The sequence below is a fragment of the Hippopotamus amphibius genome, chromosome 3 (assembly GCF_030028045.1).
Source record: "Hippopotamus amphibius kiboko isolate mHipAmp2 chromosome 3, mHipAmp2.hap2, whole genome shotgun sequence".
In the NCBI taxonomy this organism is placed as follows: domain Eukaryota; kingdom Metazoa; phylum Chordata; class Mammalia; order Artiodactyla; family Hippopotamidae; genus Hippopotamus; species Hippopotamus amphibius.
Window position 1 is genome coordinate 153,340,476 of NC_080188.1, and position 18,908 is coordinate 153,359,383.

Here is an 18,908-nt window from a genome sequence, read left to right on the forward strand (position 1 = left end):
GGGAGGGCCAGCATGCGATGCTCCCCCTCCAGACAAGTGAGCCGGGTGTGGGGGAGGAAGGGGGAGGAGGTGCCACAGTCTGCCCTGGCGGGGGGGGGGGGGGGGGGTGGGGGGAGCGGGCAGGGAGGTGTCCTTGCTCCCCGTGTGCTCCCAGCTCTGGAAGCTCAGCTGGGGTCTCTGACCAGAAGGCAGCTCCTGGGCTGGGATCTGGGATCTGGGACTGGGTGGGGGGATTGTCTTTTTTTTTATTCCTTCCTTCCTGTCCTCTTCCCCCAAGCAATTCTTGAGCACCTGCTCAGCACAGGGTTTGGAGATGAACATACCATGGTCAGATGGGCGAGACAGGTATGTGAGCAATTGGCTAAGAAAGCAGCACAAAAGGGCAGCTCTAGAAGGTAGGCGTACCTGGGAAGCGCTAAGGGAGCTTGGAGGCGTGCCTTCCAGGTGCAGAGTGTCTGGAGGTGCTGCTCCTGGAGCCCCACAGTCATGTCCTGTGGCACCTCCATCTCACCGTTTTGGAATTGCTGTGAACCTCGCTTAGAAATGGGGAAGGTGTCCTTCCCTTTGCACCCTCAGCACCTGCTCCTTTGCTCTGTACAGACTGAGGGGCCCTCGCAGAGACTTAGTAAATGTACACATTGCAGGGGACTCCTGTCTATTTCTTGGGCCTGCAAGAATGCACTTTACCCTTGAATGAAGGGCTTCCCAGGACAGAGACTGGGGCTCTTGGAAGGTAGGGACTATGTTTCTACCTCAGCACAGAGGCTACCCGGTGGGTGAGCTATGCAGGCATCCACCTAATGAATGGTTGAGAAGCACTTCCCACCGTGATGGGGATTAATACTCATCACTTGTTTGATACCTACTTCTAACAGGGGCTTGCGAACATAGTATCTCACTCATCAGGACTAGTAAACACTAGGGAAAAACAGTAGGCCATGAGAGCAGGCCTGCCTCTGGTCGTGTGGAATGATGTGTGTGGGCCTAGCCTGTGTCAGAAGATGGGCTTGATGGACTAGAGACACTGACTTTGAGTCTAGGGCCCATTTACAGCTGGGGATTTAATCTTTGCTTTTCCTCTGATAAATACAGGGGGCGTGTGATCCCAGTCCCATCTCCATGGGCCCTGGATCGCCGCTCCCAACAGTCCTGACAGCTTCTTGCATCGACATGGGGATTTGAGGTCAGTCACTCGGCTCCATCCTTCCTTCTGTACTTGGAGAGGTCCAGGTATGATGGGGAGATGAGTCAGTGCAGGGGGGGCCGGTGGGGGTGGCCCCCATTTCCTTTGCAGCCCCCTCAACCAATGATCCAAGTTCAAGGAGCTCATCTCTGCTGTTCAGACCATTGAGCTGGTGCCTTGAAGCCTCCGGAACAGCTGTGGGAGCCAAGCATCATTACTCCAGACAAAGAGTGGGGCGCAGACTCAATATCTAGGTTATTACGAAGCTGGCCTTGAGAGCCGGGAGCAGTGCCAGGCGCAGACGTGGAGAGGGGACTGCGGGGGTGTGCCCAGGGGGCAGGCGTGTCAAGGTGCTGGCTTAGAGCCCTCCGGGCTTCTCAGAGAGCTTGTATTCTGTCAAGTGCTTCCGAGAAAGGGGGTGGGGCAGGGGGCTGGGGACCACTGCCCCATGCCTCCCCCACGGAGAGGACAGAAGCTGCCACCTGCTTTTTCTGCTGTTATTGGCTGTCACACATCCTCTCCCTGCCTGGGGCCCAGACTCAGCCAGCTCTCCAGAAATCTGGCACTTTCTGGCTGGGTCACCTAGACTCCCTAAGTCTCCATTTCTTTGGCTCTAATAGGGAGCTATGAACAGACACTGTTCTCTACACCCACACCTTTGGCACATCTGCTGTTGTCAAATGGAGAAGGTACAGGGAGGGGAAGAGGCTGTGTCTGGCCAACCTGGGGAAGGGGCTTTGAGGGGAGATGGGGAAGGGTCCACTGTACCAGGGGCAGTAGTTTTACCAACTCTGTGTGCGTCCCCCACCCCAAGGCACCGCCACTAAGCCACACACACAGTCCACTTACCGTGCTCAGGAAGGGGATGTTGGAGGTATTGCCCAGGAAGCCAAAGGCAACAGGGAAAAAGCCCCTAGGAGCAGAGAGGCAGAGGGAGTGGTCAGTGATGGCCCTGGAGGGGAGGATGAGGGCAGCGAGGCTGATGTCCCCCTAAAGCCTCCAGCTTTGTCTCCCAAGAGAGTGGGCCCCAGGCAGTGGGGGCGGGCGTGGTTCAGCACCCTTGTTTTTCAAGAGGCAGCCAAGGGAAGTAGCTGAGGATGAAGGCCCTGGAACTTCCCTCGTGGTCCAGTGGTTAAGAATCTGCCTTCCAGTGCAGGGGACATGGGTTCAATCCCTGGTCAGGGAACTAGGATCCCACATGCCATGGGGCAACTAAGCTGCACCTATTGAGCCTGCATACCACAACTAGAGAGAAGCCCGTGCCACAAAGGAGATCCTATGTGCCTCAACTACGACCCAATGCAGCCTGATTCATTAATTAATTTTTTAAAAAAAGAATGAAGGCCCTGGGGTCAGACTCCTTGGGTTCAAGTCTACCACTCACTGGCGCTGTATAAACTTGGGCAAATTTCTTAACTTCTCTGAATCTATTTCCAGCTGTAAAATGGGATTAATAATAATAGTACCTACATGGCAGGGCCTTACACAAAGAGATGCTTGGGAAATGTTTATGTTTCTTTTTATTATTGTTGTTGTCTTCTCCTCCCTCGACTGGGTGTGTACCGCCTGCCTCAGGCTTCCTGGGCTCCAGGCACGGATTGCTGTTGGAGGCTGTGCTCACTTCATTCTCCCCCCTGCCTCGGCACCGCAACCTTACCACACACCCCCTGGCAAGGATGCACCCTTCCCTCAAAGGGCTGGGAGGCATGGAGGTTGGTGTGGGAGGGGGAGCAGAAATCTGAATTCTGGCTGAGCTACTTCCTTTCCTTGGGCCTCAGTTCCCGGTGGTTCACGTGCGTCTTTGAGGTCCCTTGTAGCTCTGATTTTTTTCCCCCTTCAATGCTGCTGCAAGGTGTCTTTGTCACGGTTTCCTTTTGGTTGTAACTACTGAGTCTGCAGTGGCCCCACCCGCACTTCTAAGCCCTCAATAAATGGTAACTATTGTCAGCGTGAACTTGTCTTTCTCACTGAATTGCAAGTTCTGCAGGAAGTTTCTCCTCATTCAGCACCGTATCCCCACACCTAGCCCTGTATTTGGCACATCGTAGGTACTTTTTTATATATCTGACTATTTGAATGGATGACTGTTTGAATAATGACATAGTTGAATATTAAATAGTGGATAACAGAACACGTGAGAGAATTTTGTTTCCTGCAGTCAAGCTATGATGTCTCTGAAGTCTAGAGCATCCGGACCAGTCAGGTATTTTCCAGGTTACACTGAGCAAGCTGATGGCTCCAATTAGCCTAGGGTTCCTGGTCCACAGCTGCTTCCCGTGAGTCCATAAACCACGATTCTTCTAGTCCCCATCATCCCCATCCCACCCCTGTTCTCTCCGCAGTGCCCCAGAGATGATCTTCCCCAATATCCTTTTCTTTCTTTTCCTTAAGGACCCTTCAGTCTTCTCTGAGACCCTCCCCTCCCCTCAAGGCCCATCTCAGGTTCTGCTTCCTCTGGGATACCTCCCTGGCCCTGATGGAGGCCACACACCTTCACTGAGTTGCCCCCTGTCTTTCTCCTGGCCCAAGCTGACCCTGGACAGGCCGAGGGATGTGGGAACATGAGCCAGAGACACCTGGATCAAGTTCAGATCTTTTGCACACTACCTGTGAGAGCCCGGGCAGGGGCAGCCTCTCTTAGCATTGGTTTCCTTATCTGCAAGTAGAGGACAATCTTCCAGTGGGTGGTGGAGGTGACAAAATGAAAGGATGATTGTGAGCATGCTTGGTGCATGTGAGGGGCTTAGCAGGTGTTCGTTCACTGCCCCTCTTCCCTATCTGGGTTGCTAGACTTGAGGCCAGGTCCTGTGTCTCCTCCCTGGTGACAGGAACAGGGATGGGTACACAGCAGGATGGGATGATTCCTCCAACTTATCCTTCAACCTACAGTTGGAGGGTCCACCCGATGCCCCTCCCCATTTTCAGCCCTTCTGAGGCTCCTGTCTCTTGCAGGATAAAGTCCAGCTTCTGTATGCACTGCTGGTCACACTGCCCAAATCTGATCTCAGCAGCTCAGAGGCCCTGGTGGTCCCATCCAGGGGAAAGGGACCTGCACTCACTTGAAGAGGTTAAAGAAGCCATAGGTTTCCAGGAGCATGCCCAGCAGGGGCCAGCGCAGGAGCACAATGACCACACCCCCCAGGAAGAAGCTGGTGCCCTTGAGCTTGTGCCTCTGGAAGAAGAAGGAAAACGTCTTCCTCAGGCCGATGATGAGGGAGAGGCCGGTCAGGAACAGCAGCTGTGGGAGAGGGAGGAGGCGGGTGTGAGGACAAACACACTGGCTCTCTCTGCTCCCTTGGGAGCGGGGGGCCAGGCCTGGAGCTGCGCATCAGGCACAGTGGAGGACTTGCTAACTCTCCAAGGAGGGACGACATTGGAGAGGGTAAACCAGCAACGTGGAAAAAATCCCAGGGCCTTGGGAAATTTGAACTGGGTAGGAATAGAAGTGCCCAGAGGCAGGGTGGACCAGGAGACCTTTGAAGGTCTCTAGCTTGTCACCCAACTCAACCCAATTTCTTAGATCCCAAGCATGTCTTCATATATGATATAATTTCTCATCACCCCTCCTAAGTAAGATGGGAAAGATAGTGAGATTCTCTCCATCGTACAGAGGTGAAGACTGAGGCCTAAACAGGTTAGGCAGCCACACCCAGAGTCACAGGGAACTGTCAGGGCTCCACTGCCTGTGGAAGCATCGCCCAGGCCCTCCACTCTGTGGCCCTGGCCCCACCTTCAGCTTGGCTCCTAACGATCCCTTAAGCGTGCCTGGGCTCCTGTCAAACGTAACTCACTGGCTTCCTTCCGGCACGTTCCCTGCTTTCCCTCCCCTCTCCGTACCTCTTCTCTTGTGCTTCCATCCACCTGGAAGGGCTTTATCCTCCCCGCACTCATTGTTTTTTCTGACTTCTTTTTCACCCTCCCACGGGGTGTGCTCTCTTTCCTCCAAGCACCTTGTGTCATGTTAGATGTGTTCATCTTCCTGTCACTTTACCACTGTCCCTGCCTTCCTCCCCAGTCATGTATGTTGATGTGACAGTCCTGTCCCTAGGTGGTGGGATTCTGATGGGCATCTGATTCATCCTGGTACCCCCAGGGCCTTGTCCAGAGCTCGGCATGAGAATCCAGGTCCTCAGATTCTCTGTGCCCAGTAGGCCTCACAGTCCATCCCCAGCCATCCCTTGCCTGCCCAGGCTTGGTGGTGCCCAATGCCTGGATGGCCACTATCTGAATAAACTCGGGGCTGACCCTCCCGGCAATGGAGACCTCAGGTAGGTTCACAGGGCTGGGGGACTCACGTTTCCGAAGGCCAGGAGCACCGAATCAAAGTACAGGAGCATTCCAAAAAGGATAAAGAAGATGCCGAAGCCGGTGGTGCCCACGCCAATCTCTGCAATGGGCAAGGAGGTTGTAATGGGATGGGCTTTGGGGAGCAGGTTGGGATGCTGGAACTTCCCCCCAACCATTGCCATTGGACAGGTGCCCTCTAGGGGGTGGGGGATGGGGTGGCTCCATTGCCATCCAGGAGTCTGGGCTTCCGTGCTCTTAGGGAATGATGGGAAGCGAAGGGAAGGATGGGCACGCATCTACATTTAGCACCTGGAAACTGCTGCTCAGTTCTATACACTCCAGCATCCTGTCCTCACAACAGCTCTGTGAAGTAGCTAGTGATACTCTCACCACTTTCTATTTTCAGTTTCCTCTTGTCTTCAAATGCTACATTATCTAGATCATTCTCAGGGTTGGGTTTCTGGCTGAACACAACTCTGCCTACTCTGTTCCTGACCTCTTGCTGTTGGTAGCCGCTTGACGCCCAACTCACACCAGGGCCGAAGGGTACCACTGCAAACTCACAGCCACAGCCCCAGAGGGTCTCGGAACTGCCCAGCTGGCCTGCGCTATTTCTCGGGAGGCTTGCCCTCCTGAACTGTTCTTCACAGTTTCTCCTTTCTTCTATAAACTGCCCCTGTTCCCAGCTTTCCGGTGATAACTTGATTGGGAAAGAGACGTCATCGACCAGAAATGCGCTCATCACCTGGGAGTCTACACCCCAGCTAGCACTGTGGCTGCCCCACCACAGTCCCCTCGACGCCCTGAATTCAGCCACAGTGGCTGGGCTGTTCTGTGCCAGGTGGGCTGCAGAGGCAGCATGTCTTTTGTTTTGTGGCTCCTCATTCTTTGAACTACGGGAGTTGGCTCAGAGCCAGGGAGCCCAGCACAGATGTGCAGGATATTTAGGATATTAAGTACCTTTTCTCTTAAACCCTCTCCATCATACAGAATTGTTAATTTTACTTTGTGCCACTCTGATAGTCAACAAATGATAATTCATTGTGTTGTTCCATTTTTAAATCAAGTTGAAAATTTTATCTTAAATTACAATAAAATACACATAAAATTTATCATCTTAACCATTTTTAGGTATATGGTTCAGTGGTGTTAAGTACATTCACTCTGTTGTGCTCTCACCACCACCCACATCCAGAACTCTTTTCATCTTGCAAAACTGAAACTCTATACCCACTAAACAACTCCCTGTTCCCTCCTCCCACTGGCAACCATCATTCTACTTTCTGTTTCTATGATTCTGACTAGTCTAGGTACCTCATGTGATAGGAATCATACAGTACTTGTCTTTGTGTGACTGGCTTATTTCACTCAGCATAATGGTCTTCAAGTTTCATCCGTGTTGTAGCATGTGTCAGAATTCCCTTCTTTTTTAAGGCTGAATAATATTCCATTGTATGCACATACTACATTCTGTTTATTCATTTTTGGATGGACTTGGGTTGCTTCCACCTTTTGGCTGTTGTAAATAATGCTGCTGTGAGCATGGGTGAACAAACATCTCTCTGAGACTCTACTTTCACTTCTTTTGGGTATATACCCAGAAGTGGAATTGCTGGGTCATTTGGTACTTCTATTTTTAAGGTTTTGAGAAAAGACCATACTGTTTCCCACAGAAGTTACACCACTTTACACTCCCAGTGGTGGTGCACAAGGGGTTCCCACTTCTCTACATCCTCAACAACTTATTACTTTCTGTTTTTTGCTTTGTTTTGTTTTTAATAGCATCCATCTTAAGGGGTGTAAGGTGGTATCTCATTGAGGTTTTGATTTGCATTTCCTTTTTGTAAAATATGTAACTTCTCTTGTTCTCTCCTTTCTTCCTTCCTTTCTTTCTTTCTTTCTTGCCTGCATTGGGTCTTCATTGCTGTGTGTGGGCTTTCTCTAGTTGCGGCGAGTGGGGGCTACTCTTCATTGTGGTGCATGGGCTTCTCAGTGCGGTGGCATCTCTTCTTGCAGAGCATGGGCTCTAGGCATGCGTGGGCTTCAGTAGTTGTGGCACGGGGGCTCAACAGTTGTGGCTCATGGCCCTAGAGCGCAGGCTTAGTAGTTGTGGCACATGGGCTTAGTTGCTCCGTAGCATGTTGAATCTTCCAGGACCAGGGATTGAACCCATGTCCCCTGCATTGGCAGGTAGATTCTTAACCACTGCACCACCAGGGAAGTCCTGCATTTCCTTGATGATTAGTGTTGTTGAGTATCTTTCATGACCTTGTTGTTCATTTGTATATCTTTTTTGGAGAAGTGTCTATTCCAGTCCTTTGCCCATTTTTAAAACAGGTTGTATGGAGGTTTTTTGCTGTTCAGTTGTAGAAGTCCTTTGTGTATTCCAGATAGTAACCCCTTATCAGATATATGATTTGCAAATATTTTCTCCTATTCTGTAGGTTGCCTTTTCACTCTGTTAATTGCGTCCTTTGATGCACAGAAGTTTTAAATTTTGATATAGTCCAACGTCTCTATTTTTTCTTTAGTTGCCTGTGCTTTTGATATCACACCCAAGAAATAATTGTCAAATCCAGCATCATGAAGCTTTTCTCTTATGTTTTCTTCTTAGAGTTTGTTTTAGATCTTAGACCTAAAATGAACTTTGAGTTAATTTTTACATATAGTGTAGGTAAGGGTCCAACTTCATTCTTTTGTCTGTGAATATCCAGTTTTCCCAACATCATTTGTTGAAAAGACTGTCCTTTCTCCATTGAATGGTCTTGGCACACTTGTTGAAAACCTCATGGCCATATATTCCAGGGTTTATTTCTGGGCTCTTTTTTATATTCCATTGGTCTCTATGTCTGTCTTTATGTCAGTCCCACACTGTTTTGATTACAGTAGCTTTGTAATAAATTTTGAAATCCGGAAGTTTGAAACCTCCCAACTTTGTTCTTCTTTTTCAAGATTGCTTTGGCTCTTCAAGATCCCTTGAGATTCCATGTGAATTTTAGGATGGATTTTTCTATTTCTGCAAAAAAACGCCATTGGGATTTTGATAGATTCTTGCACTGAATCTGTAGACTGCTTTGGGCAGTATTGGCATCTCAACAATATTAAGTCTTCCAATCCATGAATATGGGTCTTTCTACCTATTTGTGTCTTCTAAAATTTCTTTCAGCAACATTTTGTAGTTTCCAGGGCACAAGCCTTTTGCCTCCTTAGGTTTATTCCTAAGTATTTTATTCTTTTTGATACTGTGGTAAATGGAATTGTGTTGCTTCCTTTTATAAAATTACTGATGAGGTACAACTTTATATTACGTATATATAGTTTTGCAACTTGTTTTATTTACTTAATATAGCTAAAGTGCTTTATTCTCTTTTTGTTGTAAATTATATGGTGAATAGGGTTAGGGCAAGAGTGTCTTTTTAAACTACAACATGTATAACTTTATTAATAATGGCTTAATTTTTAAAAAGAAAACACATAGGTAATTTTTAAAGAGAAAAATTTTGCTGGACTTGTTAGCTAACATCTTAGAATTGATCCTTATAATCTCTGTGAAATTGGTATTGTTGCCATGTTTCTACAGAGAGTTGTTAAAAGTTGTTAAAAGTCTAGCTGCTAAGAGGCAGAACTTTAAAAACAAAACAAAAGCAAAATTATGAAGGCTACGCTTCCTGGCTAAGTTATATTTACAACTGAAAGAAAATGAAACAGTCATCTTTCAGGTAGGTAGTTAATCTTTCCTAATCTGTTACATACAGATCTTAAGAGGATTAGGATCAGTTCCAATATAGAAATAAGGCCAACGGCTTCTTTAAAAGAATCATTCAAAAAAAAAATAGAGATGAGATTTATCATTCAAATTATAGATTGAAACCTCATTCAACTCATATTCCAGAAAAATGCCAGTCTAATTGGGTCTCCCTTTTGGCAGAGCTGGATTTGCTAGGGACAAGTACATCATTTCTCTCAACACATCGCTTCACCACTCAGAATCCATCTGCTACTAATGGCGATTCCTCCTGTTTCTGACACACCTCCACAGTATATTCCAGCTTGTTTCCTATTCCCACCTTCTCGAATGCCTGCCTGAATTAGATCTCTAAGAACCCAAGACACTGGGCAGAGTACAACCCCCTCGGTCATTATGAAGGTTGTGTTCTGTCTTTCCATGTTGCATAATTTTTCTACCCTCGGAGACAATAAGTTGAGGGTCTAGAAGTACATTTACCTTGTCATGATAATTTTACACAAGCCAGGGTACTGTGGAGGAAAACTGCAACCATATTTCTTTAATCTGAATGACAAAAGTATTTTAAGTTTTTATGCCTGTTATAAAAATCTCTTATTAGGGACTTCCCTGGTGGTCCAGTGGTAAAGAATCTGTCCTGCAATGCACGGGACACAGGTTCGATCCCTGGTCGGGGAGCTAAGATTTCCACATGCCACAGGGCAACTAAGCCCGCACACCACAACTACTGAGCCCACACACCTCAACTAGAGAGCCTGCGTGCTGCAAACTACAGAGACCACATGTCCTGGAGTCTGCACACCACAACTAGAGAAGAGAAAACCCGCACACCACAACTAGAGAGAAGCCCACACACTGCAACAATAGAACCCACACGCTGCAACGAAGATCCCACGTGCAGCAACTGAGACCCTATGCAGCCAAACAAAAAAAAAATCCTCTTATTAGCTTACACACCATAAAAATAGGTCATTGATTTCAATTCTGTCAATATACTCTTCCCTTCTATCTCCCTTAGTAGATGTTTTTGTATGGAAACATAACATGGACATTTTATTAGGTTTTCATTTTGTTTTGTTAAAATATCCATATGCCCATCCTATAAACATTTAAGTACAGCCTCTTCCTCATTTTGTGGAAATAGCATACATTTCTCAAATTCATACTTCATGTCTTTGCTCCATTATTATACTTTTTTTCTGCAACAATGATTTGCTGGCTTGCACCGTTATTACTTTTCCAACTTGTTCCACACTGCCCTTCAAGGGCTGGTGCATTTCCAGAATTTTCCTGCAATGGAGGCGGGCTTCTTTATGGGCCACACTTAGTGCTTACAGCGTTCAGTGGAGAAACTGCACCGTGAACACAAAACCCCACAGAAAAAAGTCAGAAATGGTGTTTCTCACACAGAAGCCTCAGATCTTCCTCTGCCTTTCATTTGTGGAGTAGCTGAGGGGTTTCAGTCAAGTTACCAGCCAGGGGCTGCTCCTGAAGTTCTTCTTGGGGCAGAAAATATGGCAGAGAGAGTAGGGGATGGGGCACATCACCAGGAGTGACAGAAATGCCTGCAGCCCACCGGCCCCAGGATGCAGACAGTTGGGGCAGCACACCCCCTGCTGGAGGTCACCCAGGGATACAGGCTCTGGGGCAGAGAACAGCTGGGAGGCTCAGGGAACTCTCCAGAGAGGCCTGGCTCTCCAGGGCACCACCTGGTGAGAAGCGGGGCCCTCCCCAGACCACAGAGAACAACCATGCTCATGGTTACTCCCGTGCCCTGCTTAGTCCCTGCTCTGCAGCTCCAGAGCAGCTGCCAAGCGGCATCCACAGCCTGCAGCCGGCTGCAGTGAGCCAGGCTGCCCCAACTCCCCGCTCTGTGGCTCTCGCTAACTGAAGCCAGGTTCAATGTCTTTCTTGCTCCAGAAAGCAGCTACAGCTCCAAGGAAAGCAATATCCCCTGGAGCAGGAGGATGGGTCCCTCTGGTCTGAGACTCTGCAAGGGAGCCTCAGAAACCATTCACGTTCTCTTTCCCTCTCTTTTTAAAGTCAATATCAGGACTTCCTAGGTGGTGCAGTGGTTAAGAGTCCACCTGCCAATGCAGGGGACACGGGTTTGAGCCCTGCTCCAAGAAGATCCCACATGCCACAGAGCAACTAAGCCCATGTGCCACAACTATTGAGCCTGTGTGCCACAACTACTGAAGCCCACGCACCTACAGCCTGTGCTCCACAACAGGAGAAGCCACCGCAATGAGAAGCCCGTGCACCACAATGAAGAGTAGCCCCTGCTCACCGCAACTACAGAAAGCCTGTGTGCAGCAATGAAGACCCAATGCAGCCAATAAACAAAAATAAATAAATTTATTTTAAAAAATCAATATCAAATGGACAGAAAAGTTGCAAGTACAGTAGAAAGAGTTTTTTTCCTAAACTGTTTGAAAGCAGTTGCCACCAGCTATATCATCGCCCCCTGAATACTTGGCTACGGTTTCCTATATTCTCCTACACAGCCAGGACACAGCTGTCAAAATCAGGAGATTAACACTAATATGTTACTACCATCTAACCCTCAGACCCCATTCAGGTTTCATACTTGTCCCAGTAATAGCATTTATGGTGAAAAGATCCAGTTCAGCATCACATGTGGCATGCGGTTGCCATGTCTCTTCAGGCTGTTATGTCTGGAACAGTTTCTCAGTCTCTCCTTGACATGACCTTGACACTTCTGAAGACTCGGGTCAGTTATCCTGTAGCTGTCCCTCTGTTTGAGTTTGTCTGATGTTTCCTCACGACTAGATTCAGGTTACGCAGAAATATCAACAAGAGGTTCTTCTCACTGCATCTATCAGGTGACGCTCAATTCCAATTTGACCCGTTAATGAATGATGTTTCTTTAAGTATTTCATTAAGGAAGAGTCTGCAGGCCCCTCTACCATAAAGTTACTCTCCAGTTTCCACGCAACCTTGCCAGGATGCCCCCCTCTCCCCGGCGTGGCACCAGGCAAACCCCAGTGTGAACCCTCCAACCCGGCGAGGGCTCTGACAGTCGCCCTGGGCACCGCCCCGCTTCCACCTCATGGCTCTAGGACTGAATTGTTCAGGAAGGAGGGAAAGGGGAAGAGAAAGAGCTTTGTTTCTCTTTCCAAAATGAACAACAGTGATTAATGGTAATAATTGTTAACACTAATGAACACGTGGTGCCAGGCCGTCTAAGCACTTTATGTGTATTAACTCGGGTAATTTTCATAACTGCCTATGAGGTAGGTATATGCTTTAGCCCCATTTCACAAACAGAACTGAAACACATTAACTTGGGTAATTTTCATAACTGCCTATGAGGTAGGTATGCTTTAGCCCCATTTCACAAACAGAACTGAAACACAGAGAGGTCTTCACCTGTGTCCAGGGGAGCACAGTCAGCAGCGGGCAGAGCCAGGGAGTGAACTCAGTAGGCTGGCTCTAGAAAAAGCGCCTTTAACCAACCCCGTCCAGTCCACTTCTGCCCCCACCCCCTCCACAGAAATTGCTCTTGCTTGGGCCTCCCGTGACACCCACGTTCCCAGATCCGAAGGACAGGGGTCGGTCCTCATCTGTCAGCAGCTGGCCACTCCCTTCTTGAAGCATCCTCTTGTAGGTTCCGTGACACCATATTCTTGATTTCTTCCTGCAGCTCTGGCCATTCTTTCCCAGGCTTCTTTGCCAGCTCCCACTTCTCTCTCTTCCTCTTGGGGTTTGAATTACTCAGGGCTTCAGCTCCGGCTCATTTCTCTTCTCATTCTAGTTTCACACGGATTTCCACATCTTCCAGTATCTCTTGTGTGCTGACAATGTCGATATATATATCTGTCTAGTCCATGTCTCCTTTGAGCTTCCAAACTCCTATCCAGCTGCCTACTTGGCATATTGACATGGTTTTTTCTCTCCAAGGTGTCTTGAACTCAACAGGTCCAAACTGAGCTATTGATTTTCCTTCCTTAAAGCTGCACCTCACTCAGTTTTCCCCAAATGAATAAAATGTCATCACCACCCACCCAGCAGCTCAAGGCAGAAGCCCAAGAGCCATCACTGAGTCTTGCTCATTGCGCCTACCACCCCTCCCCCACAAATCCACGGCTAAGTTTTATTGCTGCTTCTTCCCAAATGTATCCTGTAAGCTGTCCATTTCTCTCCACTCTTACCACTTAATTCTAAGCCACCATTATCTCTTCCCTGGGTTCCTGTGACATTGCCCAGTTAGTCTCCTGCTTCATTCCTGTCCCCTCTTATCCCTTCTCCACACAGCAGTCAGGGATCTTGGAAAACACGCAATTCGGTAATCTACTCATATTAGCACAGCGTACAATGGGTGTGGCTTCCCACGGGCTTAGAATGAAACAGCGCCCTCCCACCCATGCCTTGGCTTACAGGCCCTGCATCATGGGGCCTAGGCTTGCTCATCCAACTTCATCTTCCGCCCCTTCTGCCATACCCCAAACACATCATTGTTTCCATGATGAGCCTTCTGGCCTCAGGGCCTTTGTACACACAGTTTCTTCCCACCTATTACCTGCCCAACACACATTCCTCCTTCAGGTCTCAACGCAAATGTCAGTTTCTCAGGGAAAACTGGTCCACTATCTGTTCCTGACTTAATCTGTTTCCTTCATTTTTTTGTATCGTAGGACTTAGCATATTCTTCATAGAACTTAGCACATTCTTCATAGAACTTGGCACATTTTGATTTAATAAAATGTTGGCTTGCCCTTGGGCTCAGGCCTCAGCCCTCTTCTATTTTCCTCCCTAGGTCAGCGTTTCTCAACTTGGGCTGATGGATGGGTTGGCAATTTTGTTCCTCAGGGGACGTTTGGTAACATATGAAGACATTTTGATGGTCACCAATTGGGAGTGAGAGTGTGCTACTGCCATCTAGTGGGTAGAGGCCAGGGATGCTGCTAAAATCCTGTAATGGACAGGACAGACCCTCTGTCCTCAAATGTCAATAGGACAGGACACCCCCTCTGCCCCCAAATGTCAGTAGTGGGGAGGCTGAGAAACTGTGCCCCAGGCAATCTCATGGTTTTAAATACCACCTGTATGTTGGCAACCCTCAAATTTCTCTCCATTTCAGACTCATATACCTGACTACCTACTTGACACCAAACTCAACTTATCTAAAACCCAGTTTTTGCTTTCCCCCTACTCAACCCTTCTAATTGCTCAGGCTGGAAATGTTGGAGGCATTCCTGAGGTCTTTCTCTCACATTCCACATCCAGTCCATCAGCAAATCCTTTCAGCAATTTCCTCAGCGCAGATCCAGCACTGACTACATCCCACCAGTTTGCTGCTACCACCCCGGTCTCCTCCACCGTCTCTCACCTCAGAACTGGTCTCCATCACCTCTAATCTCAGACCTGGTCTCCTTCACCATCTCTTGCCTCAAAACTGGTCTCTATGCTGCTGACTCCACCCTTCCGCAGTCTATTTTCAATCCAGAACCCAGAGTAATCTTTTAAAAATATAAGCAGGTCATATCACTCCTCTGCATAAAACCCTCTAATGGTTTCCCATCTTATGGAGATAAAATCAAAATTCTTACACAGTCTGGCCTCTGAGTGAGCTCCTTGGCTAATATCCTACTACCCTCCCCTTTTCTCACTTTGCTCTACTCACACCAGCCTCCTTGTTTTTCAAACACGCCAAAGTATGCCAGTGCTCAGGGCCTTTGAACTGGCGGCCCCCTCTTCCTAGAACGTTCCCGCTTCCAGACAGCTGCATGGCTTTGCTCCCTCACTTCCTATGGATCTATGTATAAAAGCACCTTCCCAGGGAAGCTTAGTGACCACTCTATACAAGACAGTAACCTCTCCTACCCTGCACTCTCAAGCCTCTTTACCGTCTTATTTTTGTCTAGAAGATGTATCACCATCTGACATATTACATACTGACTTCTTCATCTGCTGATTACCTGTTTCCTCATTCTGGAACATAAGCAGGGAATATGTTTGTTCCATCCACTGTTGCATACTCTGTGCCCAACACAGTGCTCAGCACATAAAGGAGACAAGTTTGTTCACTGAATGAATGAATAATATCTCCACTTCACAGATGAGATGCTGGCTTTAAGTATCTCACCCAAATGAAACTCACAGAGCCACAGTTCTCACCACCTCTCCAGGACCTGGGAACTACCTCCCTGCCCTCTTCCCGGAAGAAGAGGAAAGATATTTAGGAGTGAGGGCAGGGTGATTTGGGGAGAGGATTTGAGTTTGGTTTCTGATAAGAGGGGGCCAGGGCCACAGGAGACTCTAAGAGTTAGTGGGAGAAAAATGTCTCAATAGGTAGAGGCCTTCTAGGTCCACCCCCGCAGTACCCCAGGTTTAAGAATCGTAAATGGGGAAGGGACCAGCCTGAGTGGTGAACTTGCCAGTTCCTCCAGGCACTAGCCTCTGGCTACCTGGGGGTCCTGAGCAACCCTGCACCCCTTGGAAGGCAGGGTGCCACGCCCCGCCCTGGCCCTTCTGCCTGGAGGTTGCCAACACGGCAGTCTCCAGTCAGTAGCTCCAGAGGTCGCCTTGCAGATATCCCAGCTGGGAGGGGCTGCATCTCTACCCACCCTAGCCTGGATATCCCGGTCCAGCCCAGCCCCCTCGACAGCACCGGCCCCTCGCACTCACTCTGCCATTCGGTGATGGAAATCATGCTGCGGGCTGCCTGGGGGACAAGCTGGCAAGGGGCGAGGAACCCAGAGGACCGAACTTGTACATGCTCAAGGGTAGCTGACCCTTGGTAAGTTGTGAAATGCGCCTCTGGTAAATCATTAACTTCCCCTACGCGCGCGCACACACACACACACACACACACACACGCTCACACACAGGGCTGCTTAAAGTCACAGTCTCTCTCCGGGTTCTCCGCAGAGGGCACTGTTCCCTCCCACGCGCTCCGCCCACTCGGAGAAGGCCACGCCCATCTGACCTCTGTATTCCCCGCCACCCCAGGCCCTGAGGCTGAGTTCAGCTGTTTCCATCTCTTTCGCAAAACTTGGACTGTTTATGGAAGAACTGGGATCCAGGAGTACCTGAATTCCTTACATGGTTTGGTGGAAGGTGTGGGAAGAGTTGGGATCTGTTTCTCTGGAAAAGTACTAAATTCATCTCATAAGTAGTTTGCTCGCTTTGTGCTAGTACCCACGCTAGACGCTAGGGGGCAACAAGCAACTGAGTAAAACCTGTTGCTGACCGCCTTAGGAGAGCGCCAGATTCGGTTGACGCTAGGACAAAAACGTCCCAAGGGAATTAGACACCGAGGGCTTCGACCTCCTTTCCCCCAGCGGTATCCAGCTTTGGACTGTGAAGTTGAGCTGTGGGAAATGAAAGATGAATTTAGGCTTAGGGTAGGGCTGGACAACGATTCAGGAAGCCTGATTCTAGTCCACCCACCAGTTGTGTAGAAGTGGCTGCCTTCTTTCCACCTTCTGTGGGCCTGAAAAAAGAGAGGCTGGACAGTTCCTAACATCCTTCCCTCGTTGTAGAGCAGTGGTTCTCAATCCCATTAGAGCCAGCATCCCCTTTGTAATGTCCACTCTATCCTGCAATGCAATTCATAGATGATATGACCAGTCTACATACATCATTAAAAAACCTCAAAGCTAATTATAATAAAGAAGAAAAAATTAAAACACAATGTCTCTCAGTATATGTGTTCAGGCAAGACTTAGCAGAAGACATAAATAAAGTAGGCAGATTGCTTGCACCTACTTGTAATAAGTTTGAATTTAAGAGAAATAGAAGACTAGGGTCATCATATACCACCACCTCTCCAAAACACCCATACAAGAAAAAGAAAGAGCAGTAGGGAGTGAACACTAGAATAAAAACTAATGTTAGGTAAGTAAAAACAGACCAGAGGTCCTTGCATATAAAAAAAGGAAATAACCTTCACTGAAGCAGAGATAACATAGCAAAGCATAGTAGAGATGGTGAAGTGGAGACATTAAAAAACACCAGTGAATGCAAACAAACTGAGCTTGAGGGAGTTCCCTGGTGGTCTAGCCGTTAGGACTTGGGGCTTTCACTGCCATGGCCCGGGTTCAATCCCTGGTCAGGGAATTGAGATTCCACAAGACATGCTACACAGCCAAAAACAAACAAACAAACAAACCAAAGACTGTCTGGGTTTGATGTGTGTGTTGTTAAAATAGCTCCCCATGTTACCATGTGGGATGGGATTAGTGGCGACACATCACGGACACACAGATCTGTGTTTTGAAATGCCATCGTGTGTTGAGGCAAAATTCAGTCTGTGGGATCTTAAAAGGCCTTGTAGATCATATATTTCCAATTGGCAATGGGGAAGAGAGGATGGATTGGGAGGAGATGTGGTGATAAATGCTGTTTAGAGCAATTGAATGTGGACCCCTGGGACAGTGGCAGAGAAAAATAGGAAAACAACAGGCAATTCCCCAAATCATTTCCACATATAGTTGTTACAACATAGATGCTCATCTTTGGGCTGTAAAAATTTTTTTAATATAAAGGAGGCAATACTATGAAATAATTTCTAAAAACATTTATTAAGGAGATCCAAGGAAACTCCTTGCATTTCAAGTATCTTTGCTCTAATGATGTTTGATTCTCTCAGAGCTCCTCTGTTAACTGTTTGCAATCAGCCTCTTTGCTTATTCAGTAAGCCTCTACTGCGTTGGAACCAAATATACAGTAGTTGCAATGTTAGAATAACATTGGGTAGACAGTGTGTGGAGTATAATATTCAACAATTTTAAGACCATGTCTTTATTCCACTTAAGTGCTTTCTCCATAATAACCATCTCCTAACTTACTGAGTTATTCATAAAACTTATTTTAGGACTATTATGAATTGCAGTATGACCGACTTATAGTGGTAGTGGGTTTAGTTCATTTGTACATTTTAAAGTTGTGCAGGACAGAAAGCAATTATTTATTTTAGAAATCTGCCTTGTGCACTGCAGCAATTAAATGCCGCTAAGAGTTTTGCCCCCTTAGCACTGAGACAACGTGAGCTCCCCTGAAAATTTCCAAAATCACCCCTAGGGGGCAGTATCACCCCCATTGACACTAGTAGGTTAAGCGCTCCTGCTATAAAATCAGAGCCCCCTGGGCTTCATCCTAGCTCCATGAGACCTTACGTATGTTATTCACCCTTTCTGTGCCTCAGTTTCTTGGATAATAATAGTGCCTATCACATAAAGATATAATGAGAATTCGTGAGTAAATGCATGTGAAGTGCATAGAACCGGGTACTTGGCTCATAGTAAATAATTAACAAGCCATTGTTGTTATTATTCTAGTATAGTTATAATAATTACTGTGTTGTTAATATTACTATTATTAATCTACTGTTAAATGCTGTTATATGAAAGACTTCTGATCTTACTTGTGGTTTTAAACTGCTCCCACAGGAGTATAAAATAGCAGTTAGGAATACCTCCCCCTAGCAATGGAGACCACCTGTAAGCGCAGAACTGAACTCTCCTAAAACTGGGTCCTCTTCATTTGATTCTCAGATGACAGCACTGGGTACCAGAGTTGGGCCCCAAGGGGTTTGTCTATAGCCCACCGTCTTGGAGAGGGGCCCCTTCATGGGAGGCAACCCCAGGGAGGAGGACATAGGCCCTGGAAAGCCTGTCCTGGTCACCGTGGGGAGGGGCTGGAGGAATAGAAGTGGGCAGGGGGAGC

General features: G+C 47.7%; 2 protein-coding genes across 2 annotated transcripts in view; both read right to left on the reverse strand.

Moving 5' to 3' along the window:
- Nucleotides 1–1,058: 1,058 nt before the first annotated feature.
- On the reverse strand, nt 1,059–15,967 carry GOLT1A (golgi transport 1A). The gene is made up of 5 exons (XM_057728184.1): nt 15,867–15,967; nt 5,479–5,570; nt 4,243–4,421; nt 2,033–2,096; nt 1,059–1,378 (listed from the first exon to the last, which is right to left on the reverse strand). Exons 1-5 carry the CDS (start codon nt 15,889–15,891, stop codon nt 1,340–1,342), a joined length of 399 nt encoding a protein of 132 aa, XP_057584167.1. The 5' UTR covers nt 15,892–15,967; the 3' UTR covers nt 1,059–1,339.
- The window catches only part of PLEKHA6 (pleckstrin homology domain containing A6), a 152,173-nt gene continuing 138,777 nt past the window's right edge, over nt 5,513–18,908 (reverse strand). The window contains exon 28 of the transcript XR_009052725.1: nt 5,513–5,570. The gene's annotated coding sequence lies outside the window, so the exon portion shown is untranslated. The remainder of the gene's footprint in view (nt 5,571–18,908) is intronic.